The 16,060-nt window shown below is 36.4% G+C and overlaps 1 protein-coding gene across 4 annotated transcripts in view; it reads right to left on the reverse strand.

Annotated features, from left to right (window-relative positions):
• Nucleotides 1–229: 229 nt before the first annotated feature.
• FNDC3B (fibronectin type III domain containing 3B) overlaps nt 230–16,060 on the reverse strand; it is a 322,142-nt gene continuing 306,311 nt past the window's right edge. For 3 of the 4 annotated variants that reach the window (XM_067536459.1, XM_067536462.1, XM_067536460.1), the window contains exon 26: nt 230–3,728. In XM_067536459.1, the coding sequence (XP_067392560.1) occupies nt 3,417–3,728 (312 nt within the window). In that variant the 3' untranslated portion in view covers nt 230–3,416. Of the gene's footprint in view, nt 6,677–16,060 lie in introns of all 4 variants that reach the window. The other variant, XM_067536463.1, reaches the window with a different exon arrangement.

A 16,060-nucleotide genomic window follows, 5' to 3' on the forward strand; every position in this document is an offset into this window, starting at 1 on the left:
TGGTCCCAATATAATGACAAAGAGACTGACAATCACACTGAACAGGAAAAGAAAACACAAACCCTTTTAAAAATCTTTAAGATTTCAACTCGGCAACATACTGAGCTAGATTCATCGCTATTTCTCCAGTTTTAGGCTGCTGTAGATCCCTTGGTAGGATATGGACTAATACCTATAAGTAAGGATGTAAATGGACAGAGTATTCAGTGAAAAATAAGCATTGTTAATATCAGAAAGAATTAAAACATTTATTGGGCATAAATATATTACATATACACTACAGATACAGTTAAGTCTTACATACATAGCGTAGTATCTGCAAAATCTATACATTAAAATAGATATGGCAGTTTTAATACAATGCATATGAAATAGTCTAAAATTTACAATACAAGAAAACATATGATTATTTTTCTCTTAAAGTTGAAAAGCTTGGAATGTATGTTCCTGTAGTGAGGTAAAAACATTTTAATTTTTTTTTTTCAATTTAAAGAATTGTGCAAGGATAACGTTCATACACATTCAGTTAGGGCACTTTTCCATTGTGACATTGAATACTGAACTACTGTAGCCAACAAAACAGGATTAGAAAACGACAACATTTCAAGTTCGTAAAGAAAAAGGCAGATAATATAAAAGTTTCTTTCCTTTTTTAATATATTTAAATACTTATTTTTCCTTTTTTATTTTTATTCATTTTTACAATTTCTTGGAGCGCACAAGGTTTTTGGGTTTGGTTCACATGACTGATATTAATTGGGCCAGGGAAAGCATATAAAGACATATAGAGAAATACAAAATATCGGTAAATTGTTGTAATAATTGGTAAGGGAAGTAGAAATGGAAATGGTTTAAAATCTGTAACACTTTATGGATACATTAAATATGGATTATAATGGTACTATTAAGATTATAATGGCAGTAAATACTGATGTCAAATTAGCTTAATATAGGCCTAATCCAATTTGCACAGAAGACTCTTTCCATTAACTTCAGTGGAAGTTGGATTGAGCTCTTTGATTAGTATGATGATAATGGATACCTGATAACAAAGGAATTAGAAGTGCTTAAAGTGTTACAGATTTCTGTTCTCCACACCTTTGCTCACTGCTTGTAAAACTGCTCCATATTTTCAAACTTGCAGAAGAGAACAAATTATCTAAAGCAAGTTTTATTTATTACAGTATTTTTTTTTAAAAAACCCACCAGGCTTAGATTTTGTAGCAGCACTGCGAAAATAGTATTCCAAAAATTCGAAAAGGGAATCTATTCAAATGCGGTATTCCAAACTACAGATGACTTTTCAGTGTTTTAAAAAATACATCTCCCCCCCATTGAAGACAGCTATGTATGCTTTGCTTGCAAAATAGATGCAAGATCACAAAGTTTCACATCACAAATAAATTTAAATAAAATGCAAATAAATTTGACAAGCCATGACTTTGGCAAAAACAAAAACTTATATTTAGCTCAATGCCATTAGTTTGCAAGGCTAAATTAAACTAATTATAGTCAATAACAAAATACAGAACATTTGTAATATTTGCTACATCTAGAGAGGCACACGGAATAATTCATTAATCTTAGTATTTTCTTTGAAGAGATGATTATGTTTTTTGGATACATGTAAACGTTTCAATCACTGATAATCTTTTTGTATTTTTTTTTTTTTTTTTGGCATTTAACGCACTAGATGCTCCCATCTTTAAAAACACATGAAAACGTAAGAAGGTTAATACTACTAGGAATGCTGCCAGGTAAAAAGTTGACCTAAAGTACAACAGTATAAAACAGACAAAATATAACATGCTACAAGGGAAAAAGAATTAGTACGTAAGTACACTTCTTTATTTTTATTTTATTTTTTTACAATAAATAAAAGATTGCACTGTAATTGGCATTTAAAGTACTGGATGCAGTATATTGTATAAATAAACCTAGAACAAAAATAATGTTGGTTTCCCCATTACTTTGGTTAAGGGAATATTATGCTAGTATAAGACACTGCATTTTAGACAACATAGAGAGAGCACAAAACAGCTATGACAAAAGCAAAACCAAGTAGCAAAAATATACAAAAACAAGAGGCAGGGATATACATTGTGTATCTGTTGCACCCTTTTGGAATTGAGTCGCACCTCCAGCTTGTTAATGTCCCTGAGGTACTCACATATTGTTGACTTCAATATAAATAATTCAATGACTCGGAGTTAAAAATCTAGTATTTTGATGGATTAACACATATGTGTGGGCCACTGCTGTAAGAAGAGAAATGATAAATTTGGATAACTTTAGTCTGGCTTTTGCAGCATATCAAATATTTGATTGACTCTGTGATAAGAATAATGTAGGCATCAATTTAAGGTACTTAAATTAACTGACTTCATTTTTGATACCTCCAAGAAAGGTCTATAAAATGGATCATCCTCCAAAAGTGACTGATTGACTGTAAAGATTGTTTACATTGAGTGTAAGTCTTACATATCAGTAGCGGCAATAAGCTGTCATCAGCTCTAATCTTATTAATGAGGCTGAACAAAATAGAATATAATAGATCTATTGATTAAAAGTAGTTATATATACACACAACGACAAACAAAAAAGTTAAAGCAGCTTTCCAATAGCTGAACATGGGAATAACTAACTATTGCACAATGCCCTCTTACTTAAAGTTACTGCTACGAATCAAAATGGTTAAAAATAATCTATAATGCTTTGTAATTTATATGCAGTTTGATTATCTGATTTCTTATACAGGCAGTTCATAGTGTTGTAACCATAGAAATAACAGATAACTAAAGAAGTTTTAGATGGCAGTATTGTTTTGATTTAAATGCACTAAACAGTTAAAATAATTGAGTGTACATTTTATCTTGAAAAAGAAACTGGGACAAATGTAGTGAATAAATCATAGGTAACATTGGTAATACTGATCGGTGAAAACCTGGTACTGTTGACTAACACTGCATTCTAGCCTTATTACTATACCCACTTGTGATTAATGTTTACAGATACAGAAGAGACAAAATAAGTGACTGATGATTATAATTTACTAAATTGTAACATATATGAAAGACTATAAGGACTTCAGTGGGGGGAAAAAATCCAAACCAAACCTAGCAAACAAAAAAATGTAAAGGCAAATTGGTTACAATTTGGAAGCATTGAAGGAAAAAAACCTTGCTTTTGGTATCTGGTTTGCTTATTTCTCCAGTTTGACCTCTTCCTAGTTTTGAATTTCAAAAAGGTGCACCAAAACACTGATTTATCTTTTTTCCTAGCTAGAACTGTAAAAATAAGAGAAGTATATAAAATGTATGGTAGAACAAAAAGATTTCAAGGAATATCTGAATAAATGTGTGGATTATAATGCGTAGCATTAGTTAAATTTATATCTCAAACTTTCATTGGATTCTCTACTTCATAAAGAAGTATTGTAATATAAAGGCAAAGAAAACTGACAAAGTTGCAAAGCCAAAAACAATGAGGGCTGCCCACTGTTCATCAGTAAGCGTCATGCTCTTTTTCTTAGGATCATCTACGCTTCCCAATTCCCCTGTAAGCATGATCTCCCTTCGCTGGAGCATAAAGGCAACAGATGGGCTGAAAGGTCCACTAAGTTCCTGTGAGGTATCCAAGCATCGGCGACATACGCAGACACGGAACCGATAGTCTGTGTTGATCTGAAGGCCTGAGATTTGGAATGTTGTATCATCTCCCTTGTACACCTGCAAAATTAAAATTCACAATCAAATTTAAAAAACAATGGCCATCCAGGTGCCAACATTTTTTTCATATCAACGCCATTCATAGATAGCATTATGCCATCCTTGACAGATTATCATTAGTGAGAGATTTAAATATTAAATATTCCATCAACTACTTCATAATCTAAATATTGGTATAGGCATATTATGAAACCTACTGCCTGATCTTACATAGTTACCAGTTTCAATGAAGTTCAGGGGAGTTTTGGTTCTTCGGGGATTTGGCATTGGACTTTTAAAGCAAACCATTAAATAGGAGTCCTTTCAGAAGCATCCAAATTAATTTTAGGGAAAGATCTCAGTATGTCACAAGCAGCCAAATAAGCCAGAATATGGAGCATAGAAGACTGCATAATAGATGGTGAAATATGTCAATTTGCCATATACAGTACTGGTGATTATATAGTGAACACACAGAGAAAGACAAGAATTGGGGGAGGAAAGATTTCAAGCAATTAGTCCCTCTCAGGAATCAAAACTTTCTGAACATTTTGGTGGTTCAGTAAATAATATAAATAACATTAAAGTTATGCTTTAACAGCATAACAATATAAATGCAGATTTGGGGCCAAATTCTGCCATATGATGCATTCAACTCACAGCTCTGAGGGCAACATTTGGCCAACATATGGAGAAACCTGCAAAATCATGTTATTGGAAAGCCGTTTTAGAAAAATCCTAAATTAGTTACAAGTCTTGTTTTAATACAATTTATTTTTCAATTACTTTCTTCTTATTTCCCTTAAGAGCTATGGCCTATAATTTTACAATAGTAGCAGTATTCCATAAATGACTCTAACCTTTTATTTTTTTTTAAAAAAAGGGATGAGATGTTTATTAGAATGGCATACACAAAGTGTTGGGAGTTTATGGATTGTTCAAAGCTAACAGTTTCTTTTCGATAAAGAGATCCATTCTCTCTTTAATGACAGTCACCAAACACTAGTAAAATACATTGGCTTATTCATGTGAAAGAGTGTGAAGAGAGCAAGATGGAAGTAGCAAAATCTGATATATATTACAACACATTGTTTTTTACAGATGACAGGTGAAATCACTTTTCCAAGATTACATATGGTATGAGTCATGGTCAAAAATAACATCTGATGATCTCCTAAAAGAAGTAAAGGGCCAGAAATAAACTGTTTCTTTAAACATATATGACATCATGAGGGTGAGAAAACAAAGTGTACAAAGCATGTGGACAAGAGTGACCCAATTGATATACTGTACTTGGACGGTCAGAAAGCCTTTGACAAGATCCTAAACCAAAGGCTCTTAAGCAAAAGTAAGCAGTCATGGGATAAGAGGGAAGGTCCTCTCATGGATCACTAACTGGTTAAAAGATAGGAAACAAAGGATAGGGGAAAATGGTCAATTTTCACAATGGAAAGAGATAACTAGCAGGCTCCTGCAAGGATGTGTACTGGGAGCTGGGCTGTTCAACATATTCATAAATGATCTGGAAAGGGGGATAAACAATGAGGCAGCAAAGTTTGTAGATGATATTAAATTACTCAAGATAGTTAAGTCCGAAATGACTCAGAAGAATTTCAAAGGGATCTGACAAAAACTGGTTTACTTGGCAACAAAATGGCAGATTAAAGTCAATGTTGATAAGTGTAGAGTAATACACAATGGAAAACATAAGCCCAACTATACATATAAAATGATGGGGTCTAAATTGGCTGTTACCACTCACAAAAGAGATCTTGGAATCACCATGGATAGTTCTTTGAAAACATCTGCTCAATGTGCGGCAGCAGTCAAAATAGCAAAAGTTAGGAATCATTAGGAAAGGGATAGATAAGGCAGAAAATACCATAATGCAGCTAAATAAATCCATGGTACCTTGAATACTGCATGCAGTTCTGGTCACCCCATTTCAAAAAAGATATAATTGGAAAGAGTACAGATAAGATCAACAAAAATGATTAAGGATATGAAACAGCTTCCATATGAGGAGAGATTAAAAAAAGACTGGACTGGTCATCTTAGAAAAGAGACGACTAAGGGAAGATATAACAGAGGTCAATGTAATCATGAATGGTGTGGCGAAAGGTGTTATTTATTCCTTCACATAACATAAGAACCAGAGTACACCAAATGAAATTAATAGGCAGCAGGTTAATAACAAACATAAGGAAGGATTTCTTCATGCAACACAAAGTCAACCTATGGAACTCATTGCCAATACCAAAAGTATTACTAGGTTCAAAAAGAATTAGATATGTTCATGGAGAATAGGTCCATTAATGGCTATTAGCCAAGATGGTCAGGGACGCAACCCCTTGCTCCAGTTGTCTCTAAACCTCCCATTGCCAGAAGCTGGGATTGTCTGACAGGATGACAAAATTGCCCTGTTTTGTCCACTCCTCCTGAATCATCTGGGACTGGCAATTGTAGGAAGACAGGATAATGGGCTAGACGGACCTTCAATCTTACACAGTTTGGCCATTCTTATGCAGACTTCCTCTTGGTTGCATTTTATCAAATTTTAATGTATTCAAAACAACTTATTTATGCTAATAAAATTTAGGGAATTTATGACTCCGTGAGTATGAATCAGTGTACGCAGGAGAAAAAGTGAATGTGCATCAATAAGAGGGAGTGTGTGTTGAGATTTAAGCGGAAAAAGTGAAATGGAGTTAACGTGAATCCTGCAAACACAACCATTGACAACAATTTATGTAGCAAAGGATTGTTAAGGCTGGTATTTTATTGAACACTGAAATGCAAAACAATGTGTTGCATGCCACTCAAGTCTCCTGTGCAAAAACTAAAGATTGCCTCCATGTCTTCGGTGGTTGAAGATCTTTTCTTGCATTTTGCTGTTTAATCAGTTTTTTCTTTCTTACAGCAGTAATGGAAGGCTGAAGAGAGGCTCTATTCACTTGAATCTGAGAGTTCTGGGTTATAAATGGGAACAAAACAGAAATTAAAACTGAGCTGACAGAAAGCTTCTTGTATGTAGATCTAGAATATGAATTACGTCACACATCCAAATAAAAGGAAGAGTTCAAATGAATAGCAATTGAACACACAGACAGCTCTGTGCATTCTTTCTCATTAAGCTGGGTGCCTTTAAAAAGCTTAAATTGAAATAGACATTCAAGACTTGAATAAGAGACCAAATACCATGTTCTCCCATGCAATGTTACACCTGTCAGGAAATCAGTAGTTCATTAGTTGGGCAGGCCGGGGTCAAGAGGTACTATGGATTTTAATGTATCTAAGCCAGCTACAATCTTTCTATATGCACTTTTTGATGAGGATTATTTTAGAGTTCAATACTGCTTGGCTCCAAAAGATAAATAAAAAATAAAACATATAAATTAAGAGTCATATTCTACCCCCATTTCATGTGTTCATCATTCATGGAGAGTTTGGCATCAAAGCAGTAAGTAGAATATAATCCTTAACACATGTAAAACTGTCTTAAATTCTAGCGCCATACAACATATTTTCTTACCATAAATCTCCATGATTCACCATGTCTGTCTTCTCTTGTCATACTGGTGATCTTTCCTTGTCTTCCCTTGCCCAAAAAGAACTCAGTCATTAGGATCAATATGCTATGCAACAGAAGGTGCCCTCATATGCAAATGTTGTAACAGTCTGTAGAAATAACCTGATGGCTGAAATTCCTTTATGCAAGTGCATGCCACTCTTTTTAGGTGTCTCCCTTCTTATATCAACTAGTCATTACTACCATATGGTCAGATGACTATCCTGCTACCAATGGTAGCTGGGCAGAGGTAACTGCCTGCTTACCTCTGCATTACCCATGCCATGTGATTTGGGTAGTTAGTACTTCAACCTACATGCAAATACAAGCTGTCAGACAAAGAAAAGAAATAGAAATGTGAAGAGTAAATGTAGTTTAAATCAGTAGTTGAAGAAGGTTAACTCTTATGAAATCTCATCCTTAAAATGCATCTATCCACCTTTGGTATTTATATCCTCCTAAGATACTTATATCTTAGTATATCCTTAGATACTAAGATATCCATACCCCTTTACCGTAGCATCTGAGCACCTCAGCATCTTTAATATATTTATACTCTCCCAAACCTCTTTGAATAATATATTCCATCAGGACTGCCATTTTACTTATTCATTTCAATTTTAATGAACATAAATAATGCTCCCCCCGGGTTTCTAGACACTCTTGTTATCACAACCACCACTTCTAAAACAAAATGAAAACCCAACAAAACCCAAATAAGGAAATCTAATTAAAATAGGAAGCTTATATTTAAATAACATTAGGGCTGGGATATATACAAACAATCTTCATATTTTTAAAAAAATTAATTGGGTAAATGAATGATGTTACCTGTTTTCCTGTAAAGGTTTATTGTCTAAGGTAACTGGAAGCTAAATACAGTTAAATCGCAGATAGAGAATGATTTAGATCTTCATTAAAAGCTAATAAATATAGATGACCAAGAAAGTTCAATTAAATTGAATAAATGATGACACTTCTTAGAATCAAACCAGAGACTCAGAAGTGAGACCAGAGTGACTTTACAAAAAGAACTAAAAACAGTCTGAAACTCATGGCTGACCAGAATGATGAAGACAAACAGCTACAACTCTTTCATTAGAGACAGTGTGCCAGTCCTCATAACTGGCATAACTCCAAAGATTTCAATGGTAGGTGAGTTCAATGGAGCTATCCTGACTGGCACTCACTGAGGGTCTGGCCCAGTAAGGATAACAACGGGGGAACTGACAATTTTGGAAAAGATAGGCAGCTCGTTAAAGATGTTTAGTTAAAATCTAAATGAATCATCAATTATATACTGTAGTGTATAATGGAAATGCTAACGAGCAAGTTTACCAGCTTAATGATCAACATCTTAAAACTTGTGAGAAAAGGAAAATAAAAGCCAAACTAGAATAAATTTAAGAAATGTTTTGGTTAATATTTCTCTCTTCTAAGAGAGAAAGGAAGCCCTCTAGCTGAGATTGAGTTCCCTGCTCTGCCACAGACTTCCTGTGTGACTGTACACAAATCACTTGGTCTCTCTGTGCCTCCATTCCCTATCTGTAAAATGGGGTTAATAGCACTCTCTACCTCACAGGAGGGTGTTGTGAGGATAAATGCATTTAAGATTGTGAAGCGCTATGGTAATGGGGACCATGTAAGTACTTAAGATTGACTTAAGATTGACCTTCATATGTGTTTGTACAACACCTAGCACAATGAAACCCCAATCTTGGGGGTCCTAAGCACTACCATTATATAAATATTTAATAATAAATAACAGTAAAAAAATCTGTGTAGGTGCTTATATGGTCCTTATCACTGTAGCATCTTCTGGGTCCTGTGTTGATTCTAACTATACATGAGCCGCCTATTACAGCATGCACAGTTTGTATCCTCTCTCAGCAGTGGGCAGGCAATTATTATTGCGTACACCATTAATTCACATGTGGCTGCAGCAGCTGCTTCATTCACATCGGGCTGCAGTGGCAACCCTGGAGTCATTATGCAGACAGAAATCCCACTGACGTCTATGAAAGTTTGTCCTCATTACAGCTCCAGGACTGGGCAAGGTCAATACAGGGTTTCATTGCACTAAGCAGAGAAGAAATTATTTTGTTTGAAAGTTCTCTGGGCTGGGGAGGTGGGGGGTGTCTCTGGAACAGACTAGAAAAATGGACTATTGAATTGAAGTTTATTTTATAAAGAAGCAGGAGCTGCTATTTGGGAGTTTGGGAACATAACAGAAGAGTGTTGAGCCTCTCTGAAGCTAACAATAATAACTTGTTGCAATGCTATTATTTATATTACAGTAGCATTAGAAGCCCCCGTCATGATGCAGGAGCTGTGCTAGGTGCTGTACAAACACAGAACAAAAAGTCCCTGCCCCACAAGACTTACAATCTATGTACATCCTGACACATCCTGCTGGACCCTTTTGTGACATTTGATACTACTGATCAGCAGCAACCAGATTGATCTCAAAGGGTTTTGTCGGCAATTATCCCTCCACCTCCATAGCCCCTACCAGGAGAGCCCCAAAAAGATCAATCTTGGTCACGTAATAAAATGAGTCCCCCAGTTCTCCTATGAAGGAATAGGTTGTTAAGTGCTGGGCATTAATGTTGCCAAATTGAAATGAGCTTGATATAAGTATACGAGAAGCACAACGTGGCCTTAGTGAGAATGAGGCTTGTTGTGAATAACAGGCATGATTCTCATTATCACTAAAGCCACTTTACACTTAGAGAGATAATGAGGATGATGTCCAATATTTTCAGTACTTTAATGTCTCCTCCCAAGCCAGTACAATGCTTTACTGTGGAATCTCCCACTGAAATGAACAGGTTTGAAGGACCTCTGAAGTGCTGTATTAAAATAAGAAAAAAACATGTTCTGCTGCTCATCAAGTTATTTTCGTTTGTGTGGATGTCTACTTTTTTTCCTTCTTGGTGATATTTCATTACTCTGATCCTCTGCTGGGGAAATCAGAGATACAGAACGCTACTCTGGTGATTGGAAATCAGTCTAAGGCAGTGGTTCCCAACCTTTTCTCAGGCACGGCACACCTCCAGCTCCAGATGCTCTTCTCCCCACCCCCAGCCGGTGACTGCAGGAGGGGAACCGAGGGGCAGAGGAGTCAACCAATTATTCACACTGGAGGGAAAGAGGGAAGAGAGGGAGATTGGTTGCTCTGCCCCTGGAGAAGGTGGGGCAGTGAGGCAGACAGCCAATCAGAAGGTGGCTCTCTCCCCTTGTTCTCAAATGTACTTTTTCAAAAAAATTCTGTGGGAAACCTGTTTGGGCCTGACGGCACACTGGTTGGGAAACACTGGGAAACACTGGTCTAAGGCATCACATTAGCTAGTTAGGTTCTCTCTTTGGCTTTCCTATTTCCACCAGCAGAGGGACTGAATCGCTCCAGAAAGCATCTTCATTTTTCCTTCCATCTCTTGTTGGGCATGGTTCCAGATTTTTAAGAAGAAGCTTGGAGGTTTTTTTCATACATAGATTTGCCCCAGGGAGTTCTCTCTATGCAAGAGACCAGAATACTTAAGACCTGTGGAGAAGTAGTGCGAGCCCTCCATATTATTTTCCTGGACAGCTGAACTACTGCTGAGCCCAGTTTCCTGTGCATTGCATGTTGTATATGTGTAGTAACATTTACCCATATCAACACACTGGAAATTAAGGGGAGTTTACAGAATATGCTGACTGCAAATGATTCTGATTAGATCAGTAACATTTGCCTGCAATTTACTAGCTATGCCACTTGTAACAATTTAAATATTTTCCTCTAATTTACAGTATATTTACTTAACTTAGAGACCATTATATAAAAGATGTTTGACTGTACTGACAAGAAGCTTTAGGCAGGGTAATTTTATTGAGGTGGTTGCACACAAAGATGCATTTGAGCGAATATACTGTATATTTTCTATTCCCAATAAAATAATGCACAGTGAGTGATGGAGCAGCACAGAACTGTCAGACTTCCCAAACTCTCACCAACACTTTTTATGCTTAAATGTTTTCTTTAGAAGAGAGATGACAAACAATTAAAATACTAACTTTTTAATCAAACACCAATTTCAGTTAAAAGACTTCTATATAGGCATTTTATGTATCTATGAAAGATACACACACACATTTCACTTAATATTTAGGTCCTAATTCTGACCACCTTAAAGATGGTCTCTCAGATGCCATAATGATGGGCATGGTATGAGAACACAGAAAAAGAAGAAAGATTCCCACTGGGAACACTAAGACAGTCAAGAATTACTTTCAGTGTTAAAATATCGTCCATCTATGTAGGGAGATAACATATTATATGTATGCACAATACATACACTGTGTGCAGAGAATCTTATTAACATTGCAAAATCAAGCACTTAAAGTTAGGAAATAAGAGAATTAAGGGTGGCCATTTAACCTTAATTTGGCCCTCTTGTGCATATACCTGATAGAGACTATTTTTTCCTACAGGACCCCTACCCCATTCAGTACATGATGGACAGTGCTCACTGAATGAATCAAGATAATGCAATGGATTAGGCAGTTATCTGTAGGATCTCTGAGCCCTGTGAGAAATGCTGATGTAGGATACCAGGGCAGTGCACATGCAGCACTACAATGTTGAGGGGTTTTGGCATATTGCCAAAAGCAAGTTGTACTTTGCAAACTATTGATGAGAAATGGCAATTTTTGACAATTTACAATAGGCTCAGATCTGAACAGATTTTCATAAGGCCAGAAAATAGCACCTTGATCCAAGGACAAGTTCCCTCCCCGTTTTGCCAAATTTTGAAATCCTTGAAAACTGCAAGGCATTTTTTATAATGGAAATTGTAAAGGCAACCTTAACATAGGAGTTGTTGCTGCTCCCCCACAATTATGACAAGCATATTTAACTAGCAAAAACCTATTTGGTATGGTGCTCAGAAAAGGAAAATCTAACTTAGAATCCTTATTTAGAAAACATTCTTTTTAGAAAGACTTAATTTCTTCTAAAATGGCTGAAAGATTTCTCTTTAAGAAACTAGGTTTAGCATTATTGTTATTTTATTCAGTCTCTTAATCAGTCTCAGTGCCTCCACTGCAGAGATGGTCTAACCGTTTTGTGGAGAAGCTTGTCTCCTAACAAACCATTTCACAGATAACTGAGAACAGTCAGGTGGCAAGAGGTACTGTAAAAATGTCTACTAAAAATAAATTATTTTTCTGTCTCATTACACAAAGCCACAGGGGAGGAAGAAAACACTCAGAGTGAGTTGTACTGATGGCCTACTAGTGAAAATTGTGTAGATACATTTTCTGTTGACATGCAAAGTAACCCAGGATAAATTAAGTGCCTTGACTTGTTATTTGACATGAAGAAAGAAAAATACATTTTTGTTTATTAGATTTTTATTCAAATTAAATATACCCTGAATATAAATTAGATATTCACATTTTTATCTAAATAAATATGAAACGTAGATAATAGAAATTAGAAACTGATGAAATCAATTGGGTTCTCTCAATCATTCACCTACCAGTGCAGGATTGTTCTATCCAGTATATCTTTAATCCAGTTTTAAATAATCAAAATGATAGGACTGCTATTACTTCCTTTGAGAGACTATCACACAGTCTAATGGATCTATAACCATATATCTCTCCAAATACATTGTAGGGTTACAATTAAGAATATTACAACAAAACATCATTATCCCCTTAACCTGAGAGGCTCAGATGTAGCACTTTTTGCTCTGGTAGCAAACATTTCAGGGATAATGAGGTTACTAAGTATCATCCCCAATTTTATAAATGTGCACTAATATTTCCCAATAGAAAAGATGGCCTGTGGTAACATGGATAAGCTAGACCTAAGATCTTTTGAGAAATCACATAAGGCAAGACACCACTGTATATGAGAAGACATATACACGTATTTACGAAAGGAACTGACAAACATGCAGAAACTCAGTGAGAGAGTTTGTTAAATTACACTTATGATTAGACAAATTACACTTATGATATGTGACAATGTCACCTCCTTACTCAACATATCCAACACACATTTAGATCATGTCTATTTATTTTACTAACAGAACTCAAACACAGCTATTATATATATACTAAATCTATACCTAAATTATCATAGATCATAGAAAATGGGTGCCTAAAGATAGGCTCCAAAGCCCATTATTAGACAACTAAATTAGTGGCCTGATTTTAAGAAGTGCTGAGCACCCAGCAGCTCCTATTCAAAAGAGCCGGCTGGCCAATAATTTTGAAGATCAGGTCATGTATTTAGTAACCTAAATAAGGATCAAGAGTCTAACTTTAGGTTACTAATTTTGAAAACCGTGACCCAAATTTTTATTACTGCTAGCACTACAGAGTCAATACTCTTCGGTTTTGCATACTATCAACGCTATTATCAGCTGAGTTCTAACTGCAGAAGCTCTATTGCAGGTGAAAATGCAAGATGCAGAAAGAACAAATTTTGACTGCTGTCTCTTAGGTTGAGTTTGCAACAGATTCACTTTTTAACTTGTAAACAAAGCAAATTTGATACGGAATGTCACAAAGAATAAAGACAAAAAGCCCTGTGGTGTCATTTGCAGTCAATTACTTTTCAGAGTATGACTACCCAGGAGATATAATGAAAAAGAACATTCCATTGTCATCTTGAAATGGGAAAAGTAAATGTTTCTTTTTTATAGAATAGTTTTCAGGCACCAAGAAAAGACATAATAAATTAAATACTTTGGATAAAATTCTAACTGGAGAAGTATGTAAATAAGTAATGCCTATGGACCTGCTAGGGAGGGAAGAACAGATAAACTGGTTGGTCATGTAGGTCTTTATCAGACTGTTTACCTCTCTGGGCAAAGGGGAAAAGAACATAGAAGTGCGGAAAGAAGGAACTGAGGGCCCGTATGGTCGGCGGTGCCTCATATACCATGGCATGAGCACGGTACTCCAGGGGGCACCTAAGCTGACCCTATGGGGTCTGCTAAGGGGAAAAAAGTTCCAGGAACCAGTGCACGGTGGCGTGCACTCACCTGTATTGGAATGGATATGAGCAATCACTCGAAGTAGAAGTACTATTTCCATGGTACTTTTCTCCCTCCTTCAGACCTACTATAAGTGGAAACTCAGTTTCCTGTTCTATATGAAGAAGAAGTATACGAAGGGGATGGGAAGGCTTAGAGTCATTAAAAACTGGGGCTCCCAGATGAGTAAACTGATCATTTTTAATACTTTGAGTGCAATTAGCTAACACAACTCCAACAGGAATGTTTATTTTACCCAATTTTAATGCATTCTTTCAATCTGACAGAGAGTCAGTTAACACAGAAACAACCTTAAGGGTAAAACCAACAGCTCTCCTTCTTGGGCATACTTCCTGAAATGCATCTTCCTGGAGAGATCTTTCATTTAATATGCAGCAAGAGATAATCATTAATGTTAAGTCTGTAAATGCTAAAACTCACTTGGAGCTACAACTTGCCTATGGGCATTACTCTCTCCTGCTAATATCTCCTACTGATATTTTGCGTCACAGCCCATTCGCTATATACATTCTTGATGCAACATATACTGGCTGTGATAGGAGTTGTGATATCCCTACTCACTTTACAGAGTACGTTATTCCACAAATGATCCCAATGAAGTCAGTGGAATTATTCACAGAATAAGGCAGCGCTCAGTGTGAGTGAGAGAGGAAGAATCTGGTCCATTGTTATTTCTAATTTGTATTCTGTCTTTATCCCTACTAATTTGTGGCAAAATAGACAGTAAATTAAAGCAGATGGTTCTATGCTCAGCTGCCATACAAATTGTCCAGGTTGTTTTCCTGTCCAATGAAAAACAGTAACACCACCGAGGGAGAAGACTACATGCTACATCTTCAACTGGATCCCTTACAGTGAGGGGCCAAGATCCGTATCAAATGCATTTTCCAGCTATGGCACTTGATTCTGTGACCCTCAAGAACTCTGAGAAGGCCTACACTTTAAACACTGCACTTGGCAGCTGCCTGGCTTAAGTGAAGACGCTCCAACAGCGACAGGAGAACTTCTCCTGTTGGGTTAGTTATACTCCACCTCCCCAAGGAGCAGGAGCTATGTCGATGGGAGAAGTTATGCCATTAACATAGTGCTGTCTACGCGGGGCAGGGGTTAGGTTGGTATAACTGCATCGCTCAGGGGTGTGGTTTTTCACACCCCTGAGCGACACAATTATACCGACAGAGGTCTATAGAGTAGACCTGGCCTGAGTAGCAACCTACCATGTGAGCATTGCTGAACTGAGTTCAAGGAGACTACATGTGGAGTAAGGTACCACACAGTGTGAGCAAAGGTGAGAGTATGAGGCCCAGAATAGTCATGTGGTGAGGAACAGGGAAACTTACTTAACATTAACAATTTTCTTTGAACAGTCCAGAGAAGGATATTATCCCACTTGGGTGCTGCTCTCAGTGAGGCTTTTTTTTTTTTTTTTTTTTTTTAAACACCTTTTTGTTTTAAAAGATGCAAAACTAAGATGACAAAAAAATACCCATACTTGTCCAACCAAGTAGGGCAGTTTAGAACTCCTAACACAAAATGAATGCTGAATTCTGAGATCCCACTGCCTTCTTCGTAACATGCTTCTATATTAATAGTAGTATCATTATTAGAGAGAGAAGCACGTCAAATCTCAAACATTCCCCCCCATTCATTATACAAGAAAAGTGATTTTCTTACAAATGCTATTGAGCATAGTGCTTTCTCCTTTGAGTAATCAGTCCCACTGGAGTTAAAAG

This window comes from Emydura macquarii, unplaced genomic scaffold, assembly GCF_026122565.2.
Source record: "Emydura macquarii macquarii isolate MOO-44397 ecotype Brisbane River unplaced genomic scaffold, CSIRO-AGI_Emac_v2 contig_3603, whole genome shotgun sequence".
Classification (NCBI taxonomy): domain Eukaryota; kingdom Metazoa; phylum Chordata; order Testudines; family Chelidae; genus Emydura; species Emydura macquarii.